This window comes from Cryptomeria japonica, chromosome 11 (assembly GCF_030272615.1).
Source record: "Cryptomeria japonica chromosome 11, Sugi_1.0, whole genome shotgun sequence".
In the NCBI taxonomy this organism is placed as follows: Eukaryota; Viridiplantae; Streptophyta; class Pinopsida; order Cupressales; family Cupressaceae; genus Cryptomeria; species Cryptomeria japonica.
The window spans coordinates 464,949,617-464,973,434 of NC_081415.1; the positions used below are offsets into that span (position 1 = coordinate 464,949,617).

The window sequence follows — 23,818 nt, forward strand, 5'->3', positions numbered from 1 at the left end:
TTCAAAAAAAAAAAATTATATTTCCTTTACTTCTTCTAAGTCTTTGTTTTAATCTTCCTTATCTTATGAGTTCCCACTAATTGTATTTATTATTTTTTTAATTTTTTTTATAATGTTTCAATTAGCTTATATTTCAATACACATACTCCTTAGTTTAAGTTGTAAGATTTCAAACTTTAGGTAAAGCATCCTTTAACCATACTACACATTAGAACTGCAATATCATTTGTTGATCTCTCAACGCAAGATCGCAAGATCCACTTCACCTTGCACCCCTGCAACCAACCAAAATTCTCACACAAATCCACCAATACATGAGTCCAGGTTAATCATAAAATATAATCAATATATTAAATTTATATATATACATGATAATGATAACAAGAATAATAAAATTCATTAATACTGACATTAAAACTCATAATCATCACTTAACATAGTCATAATCATAACAAAATTCACTTAACATAGTTTGATCATGAATTCCACCCCTAATCCAAACTACTACTAGACTAAAGCTCATGCAAGAAAATCAATGAGATTTCTTAAGATGTGACATTAAACTTTTAAGCTTAAAGTACATTACAATATTCATGAAATGACCCACTTTAAAATAATCCTAAACGCATTCACTGGTGGCATCAGAGTGATCGGTCAAGTGGTAATGCAGATCAGAATAATCAACAGAATTATGTCCCTTTAGGTCCTCTGAAAAATGCACTAGATCAACTTTGAATGAGGAGGGCAGATTATAGTTATAGCTGCTTTTTTAATTTTAAGCAACAGTTTAAATGCATACTTTTGGCGGTCTTGGGGAAACGGCTAAATATTTTTTGAATTTAATTTCCACTTTGCTTTGGGTTTAGGGGTGGGCCCGGATCAAATTATGTCAACCAAACACTACACCTATCTAAGCTTTTTCTTAACCTCGCTTCCTGAAGCTCCAACAGGTTAGAGTCGTCATCTTGTACCCAAGGTATGCGTTGTCTGCAGGTTATCCCTTTTAACTGCGCCTGGGAGATTTGGCTTGCCCAGGACAAATATTCTCCGCCACCTTGTTGTGAAATATGGATCGAAGAATAATGACAGTGATTTTGGAAGACTGATTGTCGTATGTTATTGATTGTCTCCATCATTGAATCCAGTTTTTAAATACAAGAGGAAAGGTTGCCTACATAGGGACATGTCCATACGTGGCAGTTGTCATGTATGGACATGCCCCTACGGAGGCAACCGTTCATAACAATTAGTTTGTTTATGTTTAATTTCCGAACTGCATGCTTCGTTAATATAATGTGATCGAGAATCACAGTTAGCGTGCCCACTGTGATTACATTACAGTGCATATTGTAATGCAATCACAGTGGCACGATAAATATCGTGCTCACTGTGATAATCATCGCAGTGTATACAAAGTTAATGTCCATCTGCATATCGGGACTGTGTGTTAATATATCACTCTCCAGAATGACTTTCAGGCATCGATTTAATAACCATATATATATATATATATATATAACCGATTTACCGTCAGTTAGATTCACGAGGGCTATATCTTAACACTCCCTCTTAGCAGGAGTGGATCTAAGTAATTTTCTTGGGAGCATATTCTGTCATGACTTTCGACACAATTCGGGACAGCATTTAATATATTCTTGTCATGACAATAAACTCAATATCATGATATTCGACTCAGTTCGGGACAATCACTTAAGAAGTCAATCATGAGATGATCACATACTTTAGGATCAAGATATTCGGCACAGTCCGGGACAACAACTTAATGTAGTCAATCTTGACACTTGGTCAACTATTGTCAAGATCGTCACCTTGAAATAGTAACCTTAAACATAAGAAGATCATCATCTTCTTGAACACAGTTAGAATATTGCAATATACATTTTATTTATTTATTCAAGAACAAATTACACATGGTAGGAATTTCATCCTAATAATCTCAATTATAATCTAGTCATACCAAGTTTACTTCTGAAGTATTCTATCTTCAATCTTGCAAGTGGCTTGGTGAAGATATCAGCATTTTGTTCTTCAGTACTGATGTACACTAGTTTTATGACGTTTCGATCTACCATATCTCTTATGTAGTGATAAGGGATCTCAATATGTTTGGATCGATTGTGAAAAACTAGATTTACTGATAGCTTGATACAGCTCTGATTATCACAGTGAATTATGGTTGAATTCAGAATTTTTCCAAATAATCCAAATAATAACTTTCTTAGCCATACTGCTTCACGAGCTCCCATGGAGGCTGCCATATATTCTACTTCAGTGGAGCTTTGTGCAACTACTGACTGTTTTCTGCTGAACCAAGATATCATAGCAAAACCAAGAGTGAAGCAACACCCTGTAGTACTTTTACGGTCAGTGGTACTTCCGGCCCAATCAGAATCAGAATATCCTTCAAGTTGAATCTCAACATTTTCATACTTTAAGCCAAGTCCGATTGTGCCTCGTAGATATCTTAGAATGTGTTTAGCAACCATTAGATGTATCTTCTTAGGTTCACACATGAAGTGACTTAATACATTTGTAGCATAGCAGATATCAGGATGAGTATTTACCAAATACATGAGTGAACCGACGATTTGTCTGTAGAGTGTGGGATCTGTAGGTTCTGAATCTTCTGCCTCAATTTTTAGCTTGTGCAAATTAGTTTCCATTGGTGTAGCTAATGGCTTACACTCCATCATCCCAAATCTAGTTAGAATATATGTGGTGTACTTTCCTTGATTTAGGAAGATATAGTTTTTCTTCTGCCATACTTCTAATCCCTGAAAATAATGTAGAAGCCCTAGATCCTTCATATCAAATTCTGCTGCCAGATCTTGCTTACATTTCATAATGAGATTATCCTCTCCTGTTATCAAAAGATCATCCACATAAAGGACCAATATAATCATATTGCCATTTGAAGCCTTGAAGTAGATGTTGTGATCTGCTAGGTTCTTGGAGTACCCTAGTTTGGAGAAATAGTTGTCTATCCTTGCATACCAAGCCCTAGGTGCTTGTTTTAGCCCATAGAGAGCTTTCTTTAGTTTACAAACATAAAAAAATTTATCACGTATGGTGAATCCTTCTGGTTGTTCTATATATACTTCTTCTTCAATTGAACCATTTAGGAAGGCAGTCTTTACGTCCATTTGGTGAATTTTCCATCCTTTGGATGTTGCAATTGCAATGATTGTTCTTACTGACGTATACCAGGCAACTGAGGCAAATGTCTCTTCATAATCAATTCCTGCTTTCTGAGAGAATCCCCTGGCCACAAAGCGAGCTTTATGTTTTTCAATGCTGCCATCAGATGCATATTTGATCTTGAATAACCACTTGGATGAGACAATTGATTTGTCTTTTGGTCTAGGCACTTATCCCAAACATCATTCTTTAGTATAGATTGATATTCTTCAACCATAGCATCTTTCCAAGCTTGTTTTGATAAAGCTTCTCTGACATTTGTTGGTTCAGAATTTGTGAGTTCGGTTAGAAGTGTAGCATAACATTTTAGAGTTCTTGTTCTCTTATTTTCTTTGGAAATTTCATTTGGTTCTACATTATTCTCTTCAATCATTTTCCTTGCCCGTAGAGGTCTTTTCTTGTTATTGAGTGTTTCAATATTTTCATCAACAAGAGGTTCAGAAGCTCTTATGATGTCCTCCCTCTCAGTGTCTGAAGGTTTGGAATTTTCTATGATATTCTCCCTCTCAATCTCAGTTAGGTGATCTTCTTCTTCTTTAGTAATGTTATCATCCTCGGGTTCTTTGAGTGTAGTGTTTTCTTCAAACTTTACATCTCTACTTATCTCAATAGATTTTTTTCCTAGAATGTAAATGCGATATCCTTTAGTATTTTCACTATAGCCAATGAAGATACCTCTTTTTCCGGATGGTTCTAGTTTTGTCCTCTTTTCTTTAGGAACATGTATATATACAGGACAACCAAATATCCTTAAATGACTTAAGTCTGGTTTGTTCCCTGTAAAAGCTTCTTCAGGAGTTATGTTTTCTAGAACTGAGTGCGGACATCTGTTTTGAATGTAGACTATTGTATTTGAAGCTTCTACCCAGAATGAAGTGTGTAAGTTTTGGTCATGCATCATGGCTTTTGCTGCTTCAATTATGCTTATGTTCTTTCTTTCTGCTACTCCATTCTGTTGTGGATTATATGGTACAGTATACTCCCTCTTAATCCCAACAGAATTACAAAAGTCTTTGAAGTTGTCAGATGTGTATTCTCCCCCATTGTCGGATCTTAACACCTTAATTTTCTTCCCTGACTAGTTTTCTACTAGTGCCTTGAATTCTTTGAACTTAGATAGTACTTCATTTGAGTCTTTGCACTTTAGAAAATATATCCATGTTTTTCAAGAGTAGTCGTCAACAAAGATTATGTAGTATAAGGATCCAGTTAGGGATGGTGTTGACATGGGACCGCATAGGTTTGAGTGAATTAGTTCTAAAATAGCTTTTGATTTGTGCTCGCTTGAGGAAAAAGAAACTTTCACATTCTTTCCCAAGGCACATCCTTTGCAAATGCCTGTGTGATCAAATTTTAGTTGGGGCGGTCCTGAAGTAATCTTCTTTATGTTGGATAGAGCACTATATCTTAGGTGTCCTAATCTTTTGTGCCATAATTTATTATTGTTTGAAACTTCAAGATTTAGTGCTTCCTTTTGATCACTGCATAGTTTGTATAGGCTACCATCTCTTGAACCTGCTGTTATGGCATTTTTTATATTTGTATTTTCAGGCCAGAGTAGAACTTTATCTTCATTGAAGGTAACCCGATATCCTTGATCAACTAGGCATGAGATTGAGACTAGATTTCTTTTTATTCCAAGTACAAACAGAACATCCTTTAATTGTAGAGATACTTCATTTCTTAGTTTGATAGTACAGGTCCCAATTCCTTTCACATGATATGTGGAGTTATCTCCAATAGTAACCTTTTCACTTGAGTGCTCGTCAAGTGTTTCAAACTGATTTCTGAATCTAGTTATATGCCTTGATGCTCCACTGTCTACGATCCAAGTGTTTTTATTTGTATTTATTTCGCTTGATAGGGCTAAGAAGAAAAGTGAGTTTTCTCCTTTGACTTCGGCTAGAGTAGCTTGTGTTTTCTTCCTTTCTGGACAATTCATGTGAGTGTGCCCATATTTGTCGCATTTGTAACACTGAATTTTAGACATATCTCTTTTCTGATGGTTTTTATTTCCTCTCTTCCATTTGGAGAACTTTTTCTTTTTGTTGAAGGTATTTGTATTAAGTGCTTGGATTTCTCCTTCTTTATTTGGCCCTAATCCTCTTGAGATTAGTCAAGATTCCTCTTGAATGCACTCATTCTTAAGTTGTTCAAATTTGGGTAAGGGGGGTGTTCCGCTAATACATTGAATGTAGGATTCCCATGAAATTGGTAATCTTCTTAGGGCTATGAGAGATATTTCTTGATCATCTACCTCATTTCCAATAGTTTGTAATTGGTCTTTTACTTCAGATATCCTTGAAAAGTATGTAGATATTGTATCATCTTTATTCATCTTTATGTTTAAAAGTTGTTGTTTCAAGGTTAACATTTTGCTCGCATTGTTAACTCCATATGTATTTTTAATGGTTTTAAATACTTCATATGCTTTAGGCAGTCTGGCTATAGATGGAAGAATGTGATCTTTGACTGAGTCAATAATTATTTTCTTTGTTTTATTATTATGCCTTTTCCGGGTAGATTTCTCTGGTTCGTCATTTGGCATGTCTATATTTTCTTTTATGTAAGACTCTAATTCTAGTTCTTCAAGAATGGCAATGATTCGTATCTTCCAGGAAACGAAGTTGGAGGCTCCTTCAAGTCTATCTTCCACTCTCATATTACTTGACATTTTGAATATTTTCTTAGTCGGATATATCCTCTGCATATATAGCCTCTGCGTCGATTTGTTATTTACTTCCGATAAATGCTTATGAGTAATATGGTTGTCTAATTTATTCTCTTAATATGTTGGCTCTGATACCATGTTGTGAAATATGGATCGAAGAATAATGACAATGATTCTGGAAGACTGATTGTCGTAAGTTATTGATCGTCTCCATCATTGAATCCGGTTTTTAAATACAAGAGGAAAGGTTGCCTGCGTAGGGACATGTCCATATGTGGCAGTTGTCACGTATGGACATGCCCCTACGGAGGCAACCGTTCATAACAATTAGTTTGTTTATGTTTAATTTCCGAACTGCATGCTTCGTTAATATAATGCGATCGAGAATCACATGGGCACGATAACTATCGTGCCCACTGTGATTACATTATAGTCACAGTGGCACGATAAATATCGTGCTCACTGTGATAATCATCGCAATGCATACAAAGTTAATGTCCATCTGCATATCGGGACTGTGTGTTAATATATCACTCTCCAAAATGACTTTCAGGCATCGATTTAATAACCATATATATATATATATATATATATATATATATATATATATATATATATATATATATATATATATATATATATATATATATATATATATATATATATATATATATATATATATATATAACCGATTTACCATCAGTTAGATTCACGAGGGCTATATCTTAACATAGCTGGAGTTATTAATGCAAACCCACTCCTCATTATTAGGTGTTGAAGAGTGCACCCGATGATCTTGTCTTAGCGTATTCTGCAAGCCGCTTTCATTCCTATCCCGATAAAACCATTTCATAGTTCATTCTGGTTATTTTCTATTGTCGAAATCCTTCCATTGCCAACCATGTCGACTAAGGCTCCACATGGTTTCATTATGAGTGCTTATCCAAGGCCTTCCTCATGCTTTGGAGCAGACACTCTCATTTCTTTCTTGGCTTCCACGCACCAAGTATCCTTCAGAAGGATCACAGATTTGAGACTGAAGTGCCTCCTCCTTCACTCGAGCCCTCATGTTCTCCTCGCAATTAAAATGATACTGGGAAGCGGCCATTTGAATAGAGTAGGGGTCGTCGGGGATTTGGTCGGGGTCGTGGCCGCCCTGCGGGCAAAGGCTGTGGGAGAGTGAGAATTGAATCGTCTCAATCTGAACCCTCCAGTGCAAGCTAGGTTCCCTAATTTGGTTCTGTTAAAAATCTTTTTTGAGGCTTAATCCAAGACTCTGTCTATAGTTAATTTTGGCTACATATTTATGTTTAAATCTTTGTTATCTAGGCAATTTAGAATCTGCCATCTAAACTCTTTTTAGCTTTATTATCCTATACTGCATAATTTTGCTAGATTTTTAAAAGGATAAATCATGGTGCTTATGGTTTTCTGCCTGCTTGGAAACCATTTTCTTTGGAAATGTTGAGAATGGTTTTTGATGCTATACCACTCAGCTATGTCAATACTGTAATTAATACAAAAATAATATGAATCTTGGATCTGCCTTTACCGATCAAAAAAAAAAAAAAAAAAACCCTAAACTATCTCAGCAACATCCACTGAAAGTGGGGCAATCGCTGAGAACTGTGATTTAAATATATATTTTAATTCTAAATTAATTATATTAAGTATTAATGGCTTATGAAAGTTTCTATAAACAAAATTAACACACTGCAATTTACTCCATGCTGCCATTCTAATATTCAACATGTTTTAGGATGATATTAGTTTTAAAATCCACTCTAAGCACAATCGCCAAAGAAGATTCAACGGCGCATTTCAGCATAGTGGAAACGAAGTTGGAAGGGTATTATCACCCAAGAAATCCTCAAACAAATTCGACCGCTGCTTCCCTCACCAAACGAAGGTGCTGTGTATGATTTTTCCACACGGCCACCCTCATTGAGAGTACAATGTGCCATATGGGGGTATTGGGTAACGTTTCCATATGCTCTGTGTATGATTTTTCCACACGGCCACCCTCGTTGAGTACGATGTGCCATATGGGGGTATTGGGTAATGTTTCCATATGCTACTAACCACAATTAGATGCTCCGTTCGCCTCATCGCCAATCCCGACTCGATTTCCAGTTCACCCTTCCTCCTTTCTCCAACGATTTCAATGCTCCATTTTCTTCTGCTAGTTAATTTCATCCTTTTCATACTGGTTAGTTCTGTGAATTCAAATTGACCTACATTCACTTAACTAACATCCTTTGTGCCTTTGTTTCTCCTTGTCTCATTGCATTTCTCTCCATCACCATTCGCATATGCTTGGCATTTCCTCACAGGCCAAAACGTTAGTGAACTCATTGTCCGATTTTATTTTTCCTTCGATTCGTTCACCTCGCCACCATCATTTTTCTTTCCTCGGACTTGCTCAATTTCAAGGGACTCGGAATCTGGTTGTCATTTTCTAATTCCCTTGTCTGGGTTTGTAGTTCATGCCCTATCACAGTGGCCTCGGCCATTGTGTTCCCCACTTCCACCTGAATTTTCACTTTCTTCCACTGCCCGTTCCTTCCATCCAGATTTCTTCCTACTTAGTTGTGCCCATTCATCATGGCTTCTTCCGCTTTAAAGGTTATTATTTTTCTTGGGCATTGATTGGTATGTCGTATCGATATTAAGTCACTCCAAGTTGATTGTCAAGTAGTTCATGGCGTTGGGGTCTATGCTTTGCAGACATTAATCTGACGAATTTATACAGTTCTCTATGTCTTGCTGCCAACTAAGCAACTCCCACCGACTCATCCATCTCAATAAACATATTACTTACTACCTTCTACCTCGGTTGTCCTCCACCTTTGACCTACACACTGGCCAAACTCGATGCATACACGACATTAAATTTACATTGCCTAGTTATATTTTCCCAATAAACTTATGGACATCATTTGCCTAAATAAAAAATCTTCCATGTTCATTATCGTGGAAATCATGGATGCAACCATGTAAGAATGATCCAAAATATTGATGTAAAAGACTCTTAAGCATTCTTGATTTCACTAAGATGGACAGTTAGTAAAAATTATCTCTTATTCATTGTCCTCATTCAATGAATAATCTTGATTCGATGTTTCATTATCGTGGAAATCACGAATGCTTCTGGATGCAAACCGTGTAGGAATGATCCAAAATGTTAATGTAAATTACTCTAAATCATTGCATCAAGAAGCATTCTTGATTTCACTAACATGGACTCTGGAAATATTGTCTCTTACTCGTTGTCCTCATTCAAAAAAACCCCGTTTCATTAGACATTAATCCAAATATAAATTCTTAATCAAAGTTTTCCATGTATAGCCATGACAATGTAGTTCATACACGGAAATTCTATCATTCTTCAAGATCACATTCACTGTTCAAAATACTGTCTTTTAAGTCACTAATCATCCAGTCTTACCCAAAAGCAATCCACAGATATATTCATCTCCAGTTCAATATTTCTCACTTAATTTATTTGCCGTTGAGCAACGTTTTAATCAAAACTAACTTCCCAACCGGGTTGCCATCTTCCCGAACAGGTTTTCTAAAAGTGCTAGGCCTAGCGGATGACAGTAGTCAACTTTGATGGATTTACCCCCCACATAAATAGGCCCTTATCTTCTTAATGCTTCCTATCCACAGTTTTAGGCAGTAAATGCTCAACACAATTTACCGAACAATGTCCACCACAACAGATCAACTCCACATTATTTCTTGCAAGTATAAGCCCGTCTAGCATTTTGGAATATCGCCACCACCAAATTATAAGGCACATGTGAGTGAAGTTTGATGCAATGATTAAATTATACAGCAGTTCCCAATCAAAAATCCAACCGATGGTCAATGATAAACTTATACAGCAGTTCCCAATCAAAAATCCAACCAATGGTCATGTCTTGATCATATAACATAATACAAAGTACCTAATGAATAAAAAGCTGTGTTCTCCTATGCTCATTAAAAATACAGACGGTCAGTTCAAATAGAATCTCTTTGCAAGCATTTACAATTTGTAAACATTAAATTGTTTTAAACGCTCAGAAGTAAGCATTCCACGTTTCCCACCTATTTTATCTGATGAAATATACATTCAAAACAAGAATCTCAGTCGAGGTCATAGGCAACAAGGAGCAACATATGTAGCTGAATAGGCCTGAGGGAAAATCTTCAGTAACCTGCTGAAGCGGGCAACTCTACAAAATGAAGAGTTCATTCCCATAAGAATAACAGGCAAAAGACGCCAACCATGTAGTACTTGCTACACATCACTGGAGAAAAATGGACACAACTGGATGAGAGATGCATGACAAGGGCAAATATGCCAAACACTTCTTAAGAAGTTGCCAAATAGGGAAAAAACAAGCATTCAAAAAGAGTTTGTCACTCAAAAATGGTTGTCAAATACACAGCAACAAGAACAAGATGAGTAATGATTGACCATACTTAAACAGGACACATAATGACATCTTAAGACAACTAACATTACTGGGTGTATGATATTTTAGGGGATGAATATCAAAAGGAAGATTCTCATCTTTAAAGAATGTTAATGATAAAAAGCTCTTGTTATATTGTAGTCAATGCTCTGATCTGTAAATCAGATTATTTGCCAGTGCCAGTAAGTTAAATCTTTTAATATTAACTCAATTTGTATATGTGGAGAAAGCCTTTTAACAAAGTGCAAGCTTTTACATAGATTTTACCATGAGATTTTACTAAGTTAGCCATAGCAATGATACAATAAAATGATAAACATAATGGATAAAGTATTTGGATTAAATTTAGAATTTTTTAAATATTTGCAAAATGAGTCTTCATATAAATATCTTCAAAGGCATTTTGCTTCAATAAATGGAAGCAACAGCCCCAGACATTACAACACTTCTCACAGAATCATTTCTGCAAGTGTTGAGATCAGCAATAATTATGCATGTACCAGAGAAATGAAAATGGACTCAGCAGGTTTGGATCTTAAAAGTTTCCAATCCAACTGTAAATGGATAGATCATGTCATTCAATAATCCTCCATGTCCATTTTACCAAAATTTTATTAATGCAAAACAATGATATAAAACAGAAACCATGTTTTGAGTCAATCCCTGTCATCAGTGATATGACTTGGCACCAATAAGAGGAGCAGCACCTCTTGCTCTCTTAACATATGCTGCATATTCACTGTAATGCATGGTGAAAAGGGTGCTCTGATATCGTGTAATGCGAACTCTTTTACGTAGATTCTCAGTGATAACACCCATATAACCTGATTTGTGCATGAGGGAATCAATTGTCTCAATCTTTGTCCAACCTGTGTACAATCAATACATCAGAAGACAGCAATGTAAATTGATCCAAGGACTTCTCACACAATCGGTATAATTATCAAACATCAATTATCAAGCCATTTACATCAACTTCCAAATTAAATACTTTCCTACGGAAAAATAACTCAGATAAAGAATACTATGGAGAACACATACTGTGAAGATCAATCTATGAACTACAACCTGGCCGAGTGAGCCCTTAAATAAAAGATCATTTACCTCCAACTAAAACATGTTCACTATTATTAAAATTTCCAAGTTTAACGCAATATCAAAAACTTGCAAATATCCCAGATCAAAATGTCAAGTTGTACCTCTCTAAATCTCGATAGAAAGTTCTACCAGCTTACAAACCCAAAGATGGCCCTAAATAAACAAAAGATGAATATGCTTATCATGTTTGAATAACGTATTGTAGATCTGTTTAAATAGTAATCCCATATAACGCTTATTTCATGGGTAGTTTGAGAGTTTCCTCCATAGGCAATTCCAAAAATAGGAAGGCAGTTCCCCAAATATGAAATCTGCGAAGGGTAATAGCAAAAGCCTTCAAATAGCATCTGCATGAAGGGATTTATGACACAACCATCTTATGATGGTCATTCCAGTTGAATTGATTTTAGGGCAGGGGCAATCCCACAAGGGAACATTACAAATTATGTACTTTGGATGGGCACATGTTTATATTTTTAATTAGATATATTTACTTATTCAAATTTAAAATTTCAGCTCCTTTTAGTTTGTCTAATTTATTTTCAGGTAATTGTAATTTATTTGAATCTTAAATATTCAAATATTAGTTTTATGGATTATTTAATAGCTGTCCCCAAAATCCAGAAAAGTTTCCCTCCCCAAAACCCAGATTAAAATTGGCTGTTAAATCACAGACTTAACCCGCAAGCATTTTGGGTTGGTTGTTATACCCTTCAGCCCAGAAACATGAAGGCAGTTCTCTTCCCCTGACCCTTATTATTTCATCTCAGAACCAATTTAGCCTCATATCAATTACTAAACTCTAAAATTGATAGCATAAATTGCAACTATCATGAAATGAGACTTACAAAAAACAAATAATGCCCTTCAGACAGAGGGATCTTAACTATTAATAAATGTTAACATCTATAATGGTGCACCTTCTTGTGCAGCCACCTCAGGCAAATAAGTTGCACTGCGCCTTGTATTATCTGGATCAGTGAACTCCAGAATCATACCATGCTTCCCAACCTGTAGGCATTATAAAACAAGATTTCAATACAGGTAGAAATAATAAAACTATGTTCAAAATAATTATTGATACCCGACAGAAGAGCAGAATACCAATCTGCTTGCTCAAAAAGATCAGTCCATTCACAAGGCTTGGACAAAGCATTTTTATGGTTTCTCAAACCAAGTGTTTTAGTTAGATATTCTTAATTATAAAATGTCCCACACATGATCAAATCAAGAAGGGTATATTAGCTTCAGAAAGAAATAACCAAAAGAATGGAGAGTAATTTATCAAGAAAAGCACCTCCCAGTCCAGATAATTGGCTGCGGGCTCATAATCTGTTAGTATAGACACAGTGCATTGCAAGTATGGTATTTCCCTGGCTTGTATAGGTGGGAAGCGGCGGTCACGTAAGGCGCTGCAACAAAAATTGTCATTTAAAACTTCTTCAGCTAAGGATAACTCAAACAACACAAAAGCTACATGAGGATAAATCTGATATAACAAACTTTAACCAAACTAAGATCTGATATCAAAACTAATCACAAACTTCTAAACCTTCAGAATTCTGATCAATTCTACATCAAGCTTCAAAATAACAACAAAATATAATGGAATCAAGATATAAGGCAAGAAGTAGGCAAGATTAAACAATTAATAATTATCGATGCTTATGCATGAATATACAATTCTCTTGTCGTTTATAAAGGTTTTTCCTCACAAATCTGATGCAATTACATTTTGCCCACCCTTTAACAAGTGGCCATGAGCTCAATTCTGAATGCCTATACCAATTTGAAATCAAATTTCAGTTCCAAAAATATTGCCAAAAATTTGACTAATTTGAAATTTCTAAATATTAGAAAATGCTTTTCACATTCATTTCCTCTATGAGCAACTAAAGCTTCATTTTATAACCTTCTTCTCACCATTCCCTCAAGATCCCAAGCGCTCAATTTAACTTGACCAATTTCTAAATATTAAAATTATTTTTCACATTTATCCCCTCTTTAATTACTTTTTGCCCACCCATCAATCAAAGTCCTCACATCAGCTCCTAAAAATTTACTTTAACTGAAATTTCAGTTCCATTAATATATTTTTAAGGCAAAAACTTGACCAATTTCTAAATATTGGAAAATGCTTTCCATATTTATTTCCTCTGAAGCAAATAAAACTTCCCTTCTTTACCTTTTGCCCACCCTTCAATTAACATCCTAAGAGCTCAATTTAGGACAATAGTGTATTGCCCAAAGATTGACCAATTTCTAAATATTAGAAAATGTTTACATGTATCCTATGTTGCCAAATCAGCAATTTTACCCACCAATTCCGAGTATGAAATATCCCAACATTGGATACAGGTTCAAATAGTCCACAATTCCAAATTTTCCATCTCAAAACAAACCCATGATAAACCCCTCATTTCCAATGCAAACCCAACTACAAGATAGCAATTCCAAGTGTTAGTACCATTTTTACTCTTCCGAACACAAAAAAGGTGAATAAACCAAAGAAACGGGACTCGGACTCGGCACGGACTCGGCAAGGCCGACTCGGACTCGGACTCGGGACTCGGCGTCAGACTCGGCTCCAGACTCAGCTGGACTCCGGATAGTGAAAAACTCAAGAAATTTAGAGATTTTTAAATATTTAAAACTTGTTTCAGACACCCTTTATTGAATACACCTTAAAGACACAATATCATCATCAAACTCGGCTCATTTGATTACATACACAAGTATACATCAATCACATAAGCATAAACGTAAATTGTAGCTGAAGAAAATAACAAACATAGATATATAAATATTGTCAAATGTATACAATATTACAAAACTCATGGAATAAAAAATCCATGTCATCATATGATCATCATCAAATGTTTCATACAAATACCAAAGGTAAATACAACTACAAGTCTATGGCTCAGAGGAGCCTGCACCCTCCGGCCCCGGCCCCCTGCGAAGGCGTCCAAGGTAGGTCCTGGATGATTCAACTGCCATAGCCGCTCCCCGTGACACCATGCCATGCTCACCAACATCAGGAACATCCGTGTCACTATCTGCCTCTGAATCTCCTGTCTGTGCTCGTGCTCTCCGCTCCTCCTCTGCCATGGCTACAGTCTCAACCTCTATATCTACCTGGTCGATCCAATCAGTGTCAGACTCGGAGGTTAAATTTTCTCTACTTATATGGACGCAATTTCCCCCATATTTTTCGACGGGGGTTTGGGGGCAGCGCCCCCAAGGTGGGGTCAAGGGGCAGCACCCCTTGTGCGCTCCCTGTCGCGATACAGGGCGAGGTCGAGGGGCAGCGCCCCGTGAGGCCAAAAAAACTTATTACAAGTCTAAATTAGGGTTTCTTTGAGAATCTTCCTTAGGGCCTAGTTTTGCTCTTGTTGCTAATTGGGTCTTGCTTAGTGAGTGAGTATCATTCTTGAAGGTCCAAGCTAGGTCGAGTTGGTGAGTGATAAAGTCTGGAATGTCATCCTGATCTTCAAATGCCCTGAAATTTGGCTAAGTCTGGAATGTCCTGATCTTGAAATTTGACTAAGTCTGGAAAACTGAAGAATCCTCCAAAAACTAGATTTTGCAATATAACTCCTGGAGGCCCGAAACCACTCTCAAACATCCTAACAGTATATATGGAATATAACTTAAAGTATAAGTTATACTTAAATTTTATATTCCATAAAATAATCCTGACGAAGAGACCAAAATGTCAAATTTCGCCCTTCCAAAAAAACTTATTACTTTTTAAAAAAACTTTTTAAAATGTTTTTTTTTTTTGTCATTTTATTAACCCAGCCAGTAGCCGAGTCTGGGGCTCAGGACTCGCCGAGTCTGGTGATTTTGAGCCAGACTTGCCGAGTCTGGTGATTTTGAGCCAGACTCGCCAACTCGACGAGTCTGGCGAGTTTACTCCCCAGACTCGGACAAGTCTGAGTCCAAGTCCCTAGGACTCGCCGAGCATGACTCGTACTCGGATTCGCCGAGTCTGGGCGAGTCCGGGCGAGTCCCGTTTCTTTGGAATAAACCCCTAAAATGTGATGCAAACTTCATTTTCATTCATTTTTGCAAACATGTTGACGGACGAAAGCAACAAAGGGGGTTTTTAGGGACAGTAGTTTCAGTTGACCAAGTGTGTAATGTCAATTTTATCTACAAGTTATTTACATATTAGTAGCAGATTTAACAGATTAAATATTAGAATTAAGATAATTTACAAGATGTAATGTTATTAAAATAGACATGAATAACCAATGTAAAAGACAACATATGATAATTTAGTAAGAGTTCCAAAGTATAAATTAAATTGAATAACACATTGATCCATATAATTCAATCAGATTAACTACAAAATCATATTTATAATATCCCCAGTATCTTTTAGCATCACTGGTTTCAATACTTATTTGAATGACAACACTTGGAAAGGCCACTCTCACCCTAGGAAAATTTTAGTGGTACTGGCCCTTGCTATGGCACATTCTAGAGGTCATGTGTAAACCAGCTGTGTGCCTACTCACACAAAGAGGTGTGCCTACATTGCACCATGCCTACTCGCACAACACCCTAGCTAGAACAATCCAAGGTATACCCTATGTTGACATGTTCTCCAATGCCCATAGCCCACCAAACTTTTGAAGATATAGCTTCAATAGAGATTACTGGTTCCTTATTTATCTTGTCTAGCATCGGCTCCTTAACTTCCGTTCCTTCTTTGCCTTGTTTACTGTCAGTGACTCTTCATGTTGCGACGGCTGTCGGTGAAGGTGATGTGGCTGTCTGTGGGGGCGATGAGGCTGTCGGTGGAGGTGATGAGGATGTCCGTGCAGAAGTAACTGTCCATGCCTCTACCTCTCCCTTCGTGTGACTCTTCATTGATATTCCGATATGTTATATTTGTCATTCTTACTTGTCACGTCTTCTTATTCAACAGCTTTCTTGATCGGCTTCTTCTTCCTTATGATCGTGTCTGTCAGATCAAAAATATTGTGTATTTCTTTCTGCATACTGAGTTTCAGATGTAGGAAGGTTTTTGGTTTGTATTCAAGTTGTATCAGCTGAGTTCATTTTTGGATGATTCGTAGAGAATCAAACTCATATTATTATGATTGATAGTATTCTGAGACTATCATCAATTGTATTCTTTTCTGAGATATAATAAAGTTAATTTTGAGTGGGCTAGGTTTTTCACCCTCAGGTAGAGGGTTTTTCTAGGATAAGAGGGCTTGTTCATTTGTGTTTCTTTCTCTATTTTTGTTCTCAGATTTTCTATATTCTGGTTCAAGTTTTAACATGGTATCAAAGCTGGTCTAGAAGATCGATCCAGAACCAGAATTTTAAGTTCTTTATTTCTTTCAGTTGTTTGCCCAAGTCATTCACTATGGTGAACAAATTGAAAGTGGAAGATAGACTAGATGGTTCGTCAAATTTCTCTTCTTGGAAATTTCGAATTCTGATCACTCTAAAAGAGAATGATCTCCTTGACTATGTCTCGAAAGATGTAGAAGAACCTTCTGCTGATGCACAGAAAGTTCAATGGAAAAAGAACAAGACCATGGCTAAGAAAATTCTGATTGATTCTGTTAAAGATCATCAGGTGCCTATCATCTCTAAGTTGGATTCAGCTAAGGAAATGTTTCAGACTCTAAAGGATCTTTATGAATTCAACAATACCAGCAGAGCTTTAGCCCTTAGGCGTCAACTGCTGCATGTGAAAATGTCTAGAGGAGAATCTGTTACTTCTTATTTCATGAAGATTTCTGAGTTAAAAGATCAGCTCAACGCAATTGGAGATACTTTTGTTGATAAAGACTCGGTTATGTTAGCTATGAATGGACTTCCAATCTCCTGGGAATCCTTCATTCAAGGCATTAGTGGAAGAGATGATCTTCCTAAATTTGATAGGTTGAGGGCAGATTGCATTCAGGAAGAATGCAGACAAGAAGCAAGAGGTTATGGTTGCAAATCTCATGATGAAGATGATCATGTGCTTGCTGCCCATGCATCTAAGGGGAAAGGAAAGAAAGGTAACTTCAAAAGATTCAGAGACAAGAATGATGAGTCAGCTCCTATTGCCAAGAAAAAGTGGAAGGACCTTTCTAGAATTCAGTGTTTTAGGTGTGAAAGGTGCTGGTTATACTTCTTTTCGGTTGGACTCTGGTATTCCTCTTCATTTAAGTGATGTCATATTTGTTCCTAGTATTAAGAGGAATCTTATTTCTATTTCTGCATTAGAAGACAAAGGTTATCATGTTGCTTTTGCTGATGGAAAAGTACTTGCATGGAAGAAGAACTCTAGTATTCAATCAGCTCATGTTATTGGTGTTCGTCATGATACTCTTTACAACCTTTCATCTCATCCAATTCAAGTCTTAGCTCATGATTCTTCAAGTTCAAGTGAGTTGTGGCATAAAAGATTTGGTCATTTAAATTTCAAGACTTTGTCTTCAATGGAGAAGGTTGTCATTGGTCTTCCTATGCTAAATCAAAACCATGAAGGTGTTTGCAAGGGGTGTGCTCTAGGTAAGAACATTAAGAGCACCTTTCATAGTAGTGAAAGTAGAGCAAAGAATGCTCTAGAATTAATTCATTCTAATTTATGTGGACCTATGTCAATTGCTTCTCTTAGTGGTTGTTGGTATTATGTCACCTTTATTGATGATTTTTCTCGTAAGTGTTGGATTTACTTTCTTAAGTCTAAAGACTCTGATGAAGTTTTGTCCAGATTTAAAGAGTTCAAAGCTCTTGTTGAAAATCTATCTAGCAAGAAAATAAAAATTCTTAGATCTGATAATGGAGGAGAATATGTTTTTGGTGTTTTTCATAACTTGTATTGAAGCTGGGATTAAGAGGGAGTTTTGTGTCCCTTATAATCCTCAACAAAATGGTGTGGCTGAAAGGAAGAATAGGACAATTGTTGAAGCAGCAAAGGCTATGATTAATGACCAAAGTCTTAAAACATTTCTCTGGGCCGAAGCTTGCAGGACAGCAGTTCACATTCAAAATCGCAGTCCTCATCAAATTCTAAACAACTTGACTCCAGAAGAAGCCTTTACAGGTATCAAACCAGATGTAAGTTATTTCAGAATCTTTGGATGCCTTGTTTATATTCATGTTCCTAAAGAGAAAAGATCTAAATTAGAACCTTTAGGCAAGAAAGGCATCTTTGTTGGTTATAGTGATTCTTCAAAAGCATATAGAATCTACATTCCAGGACAAAAACAAATTGAGATCAGCAGGGATGTTTCTTTTGATGAAGATGTAGCTTACATGAAATTCAAAGAATCTAGCAAAGAAGCTGATAAAGAAGATTTTGAGCACCCTCAAGATTTAGACACAACTGATCCGAAACCATCTTCAGACATTCAGAGGGAGTTTACAGATTTAGAAGATCCTATTGATTCAGCTGATCCAATTGATCCAGTTGACTCTATAGTTACTTCAGCAGGTCCCAGTATTAGTTCAGCTAACAAGAAAATACCTTTGTGGGCTAGACATACTATGGAAGATGCTGAAAAATATGCAGCCCCTCGTGGTACTTTCAGAGAAAGCAAAAGACCCCACAAGTTTGCTGGTTATGTATCTTTGATGAGTCATATCTTGTCATCTGAGCCTTCAGATGTTGAAAAGGTTTTAAATCAGCAAGTGTGGAAGGATGCCATAATAGAGGAATATCAATCTATTATGAAAAATGATGTATGGGACATTGTTTCTAGGCCTAAAAACAAATCAGTGGTTTCTTCTAAGTAGTTGTTCAAAATCAAACATGCAGCTGCTGGGAGTATAGAAAAGTACAAGGCTAGATTTGTAGCCAAAGGTTTTTTCCCAAAAGGAAGGTATAGATTTCAAAGAAACCTTTGCACCTATAGCATATTACACTTCTATCAGGACTATCATAACCGTTGCAGCTGTTAAGGGTTGAAAACTTCATCAAATGGATGTGAAAACAACCTTCTTGAATGGTAAAATTGAAGAGGAGGTTTACATTGAGCAGCCAAAGGGCTTTATTATTCACAATAGAAACTCTCATGTATCCAGGCTGAAAAAAAGGCCTAATATGGTCTTAAACAAGCTCCTCGTGCTTGGTATGAAAGGATAGATCACTATCTTTTGAGCTTGGGTTTTCTAAAGAATGATGCTGATACAAACCTATACTTCAAGGTATGTGATGATAAGGTGCTGATTTTAGTACTATATGTTGATGATTTATTCCTCACTGGTAATGATGATCTCATTGACATATGTAAGAAGGATTTAGCTTCAAAATTTGAAATGAAGGATCTTGGTTTGTTGCATTATTTCCTTGGAGAGGTATGGAAAAGACCAAATGAAATCATATTGAGTCAAGGTAAATATGCAGTTGATATTTTGAAAAGATTTGACATGTTAGAGTGTAAGTCTATGGTGACTCCTATGGAAGTAAATCTGAAAAAATTACTATGTATAGACAATTAATTGGCTCCTTAATGTACTTGGTTAACACAAGGCCTGATATATGCTATGCAGTTAGTACCTTGAGTCGATTCATGTGTGAACCAAGACATATTCACCTTGTGGCAGACAAACATATATTGAGATATGTTCATGGTACAATTGGACTTTGCTTAAGATTTTCTTCGTGTGTAGAGCTGAACTTGCAGGGGTTTTCTGATTCAGACTGGGCAGGTCGTGTGCATGACAAAAAAAACACTTCAGGTTGCTGTTTTAGTCTAGGTTCAGCTATGATTTCCTGGTGCAGCAGGAAACAATCTTGTGTTGCTCAAAGTACAGCTGAAGCAGAATATGTTGCAGCTTGCGTGGCTGCAAGAGAAGCTATATGGCTTCGGAAATTACTTGCAGGCTTGTTTGGACAGCCTTTGGAACCTACTGTGATTATGTGTGATAATCAAAATTGTGTGAAACTTTCAGTTAATCCAATATTTCATGATAGAAGCAAACATGTGGAAATTAAATATCATTACTTGAGAGACATGGTTCAGCGAAAAGCAGTTGAACTCAAGTACATTTCTACAGAGGAGCAGACTGCAGACATTCTCACCAAGCCACTTCCGAGAGTGAAGTTCCGTTACTTCCGAGAAAAGCTTGGTATGATGGAGAATGATGCACTTGTTGAGAGAGAGTCTCAATTTCAGTGATACATTGCCTGTGTTTAATGAATTCTTCTCTGTGAGAGAAGTTCGAGGTGAAATCCCTCGTTTAATGAGTTCTTCTCTGTGAGAGAAATTCAGGTGAAATCCCTTGGTTAATGAGTTCTTCTCTACGAGAGAAGTTCGAGGTGAAATCCCTTGTTCCACCCTCTGGGAGTAGCTATGGTGGAAGTCATGTGTATGGCTTTATGTTTTTATTTTTTTGGTTTTACTCATCCTCTAGGAGTAGCTATGATGAATATTGTTATACTGAGATAACAACTTTATTGAATAAAAACTGTGATGTTTTTTTGTTGACATTTTCTGAGTTGCAAGTATGTGTACTTGTTATATGTTGATATAATGAAGATCTCTCTCTTGCTAAGAGGGAGTGTTGAAGATATAGCTTCGATAGAGATTATCGGCTCCTTATTTATCTTGTCTAGCATCGGCTCCTTAGCTTCCATTCCTTCCTTGCCTTGTTTATTGTCGGTGATTCTTCATGTTGCAACGACTGTCGATGAAGGTGATGTGGCTATCGGTGGAGGTGATGAGGTTGTCAATGAAGGTGATAAGGTTGTCCATGAAGAAGTAACTGTCCATGCCGCCTCTACCTCTCCCTTCGTGTGACTCTTCATTGATATTCTAATATGTGCAGCTTTCTTGATTGGCTTCTTCTTCCTTATGATCGTGTCTGTCAGATCAGAAATATTGTGTATTTCTTTCTACATAGTGAGTTTCAAATATAGGAAGGGTTTTGGTTTGTATTCAAGTTGTATCAACTGAGTTCATTTTTGAATGATTCATAGAGAATTAAACTCATATTATTATGATTGATAGTATTCTGAGACTATCATCAATTGTATTCTTCTTTGAGATATAATAAAGTTAATTTTGAGTGGGCTGGGTTTTTCACCCTCGGGTGGAGGGTTTTCCTAGTGAGTTTCAGATATAGGAAGGGTTTTGGTTTGTATTCAAGTTGTATCAACTGAGTTCATTTTTGAATGATTCATAGAGAATTAAACTCATATTATTATGATTGATAGTGTTCTGAGACTATCATCAATTGTATTCTTTTCTGAGATATAATAAAGTTAATTTTGAGTGGGCTGGGTTTTTCACCCTTGGGTGGAGGGTTTTCCTAGGATAAGAGGGCTTGTTCATTTGTGTTTCTTTCTCTATTTTCTGTTCTCAGATTTTCTATATTCTGGTTCAAGTTTTAAAACAAACCACTTTATTCGTCCTTGAATGATCTCCATGCCCTTTCTAAGCCTCACAAAAATGCTTTATACAAGCCTTAACGGTTGGTTTTCAAACCATCACACCCTTTCACAAAGTTGACTTTTAATTTTTATTTAATAAAAATAAGTATTCATCTTTTTGAAAAGAATTTTCATAAATAGTCTTCATTAATCTTTATTTCACCAAAGGGCCATATTATCCTTTATATGTATATCTCCTTTTAATGCTTTCATAACTTTATTTTCACTTTGGGGAAAAAGTTTCATAACAAAGTGGATCCATTCTGGTGCAGTTCTAGGGCGAGTTTCAATTGACCTTTATCACAATCTTCAGCAGTTGTTTTTTTCTTGCGGACTACAAGCTATTAAAACTTAAAACCTAATTTATTATTAAAAACTGTAATGTCCCCATTTTAAAATAGGATTTAATAAGAAATACTAATAATAAAATTAAAATAATTGAAATTTAGTTAAGTTTAATGAAGGGTCAAAAGGCACGAAATGAAAAGTTGTGACTCCCTCAAACATGAGGTATAGGAAGGAACAAGAGAACTTCATTTGAAGGAGCATTTTTCATCTATAAGGAGAAGTGCAGATCTGATTAAAATAGTAAGACAGCAATGAGGAGACATGACCCTTTAAATAAATGTCTCTTTCCAAAGAGATGTGTCTCCTCAATAAAATAATAAAATATAAAAGGATATGGAAGGCAGAAAGGATGATATAGGAGTCCATTTTCAAAACAGAATTCTGAGAATAACAGCAGATACATAAATATGTTATAAGCAGATTTGAAAAGGGGAGTATATGCAGAATCGAAGGAGAACAAGCAAGATCCAATCAAGCATTTAAGAGACAAGCAAGTCAATCGTTCCAAACTCAATCGTTCCAAACAGAATAACTGATTCAGAACTAATCAAAGGATTGTCAGCAGACTTTGATAGGTGCTTGCTATGATTCATAATGCGTAGAAGACTTATCTTGCTGATTTGTTGTCATGTCTTACACTTAATAACATGTAGAAATGATAAGTAATTAACATACTGCTGCTAATATATATTTATATGTTTCTATTCTTGCTATTATGAAATTCATGTATAATAAATTATATTAAAGATTCCTTAATACTTTATCCAATCTACCGTCCCATTATGGAGGAGAGAATGAAATACATGATAAGGAAGCAGGTAGCACTGAGTTCCATCAAGTATGCCAACCCTGGGTGAGGCCAGGAGGCCAAATGGCAGGTGTCATTCCGTGCTCTTGGGCTTGATGGAAAGGGATAGGCTCGAGGCACCTTATATGATTTTTCAAGGAACTCCATAATGTGGATGAATTGTTAGGGAAAGTCTTATTGAATCTCACATGTGCATTTAAGAAATTTGTAAAATGATGATTAGTATTCTCCTTAAAAAATTGTTGATTATGTGTTTCCCAATCTTTCATAGATATTAGAAATGATAACTTGTTTGCAAGATCTAAATCAAGATTTAAAGTTGGCAATTGTGCATTTCTAAGTATACTTCATTTCTTATCTACGGAATTTGTGACTTTAGGGCAAAATATAGGAATACCCCAATAGGAGACATTACAAAAACCTCTATTGAAACCTAATCTATTATTTAATATTATTCTTTCTGATTAGATAGTATATTTAATATTACTAATATACAGAGTTTTTTGGCATGCAATATGATAATATATTGTATATATAATTTCTTGTATTTTGTATTGGCCATAATATGAAATGCTTTTCCTTAATCATTAGATTACTTGTTTCCCCAACAAGCAATTATATAGAGAAGAGAAGGAAATACAAGGAGGGAGAGTAGATATGAGATTCCCTTCTAAGTAGGCCACCCCATGATGGATGATAGACGTGTCTACCACATGTGGTCCAAGTGGGTATAAAGTTTGCTCTTGGGCTTAGATATGAAGATTCTTGGCGCCCTATTGTGGTTTCTTCTCCAACCTCTATGATGGTTGATTGTT

At 36.1% G+C, this 23,818-nt stretch overlaps 1 protein-coding gene across 1 annotated transcript in view; it reads right to left on the reverse strand.

Moving 5' to 3' along the window:
* Positions 1 to 10,666: 10,666 nt before the first annotated feature.
* Positions 10,667 to 23,818, reverse strand: part of LOC131068352 (uncharacterized protein At2g38710) — a 29,411-nt gene continuing 16,259 nt past the window's right edge. The window contains exons 3-5 of the mRNA XM_058003541.2: positions 12,752 to 12,866; positions 12,375 to 12,465; positions 10,667 to 11,225 (exon numbers count right to left, since the gene is read on the reverse strand). Coding sequence (XP_057859524.2) covers positions 11,026 to 11,225; positions 12,375 to 12,465; positions 12,752 to 12,866 — 406 coding nt within the window. The 3' untranslated portion in view covers positions 10,667 to 11,025. The remainder of the gene's footprint in view (positions 11,226 to 12,374; positions 12,466 to 12,751; positions 12,867 to 23,818) is intronic.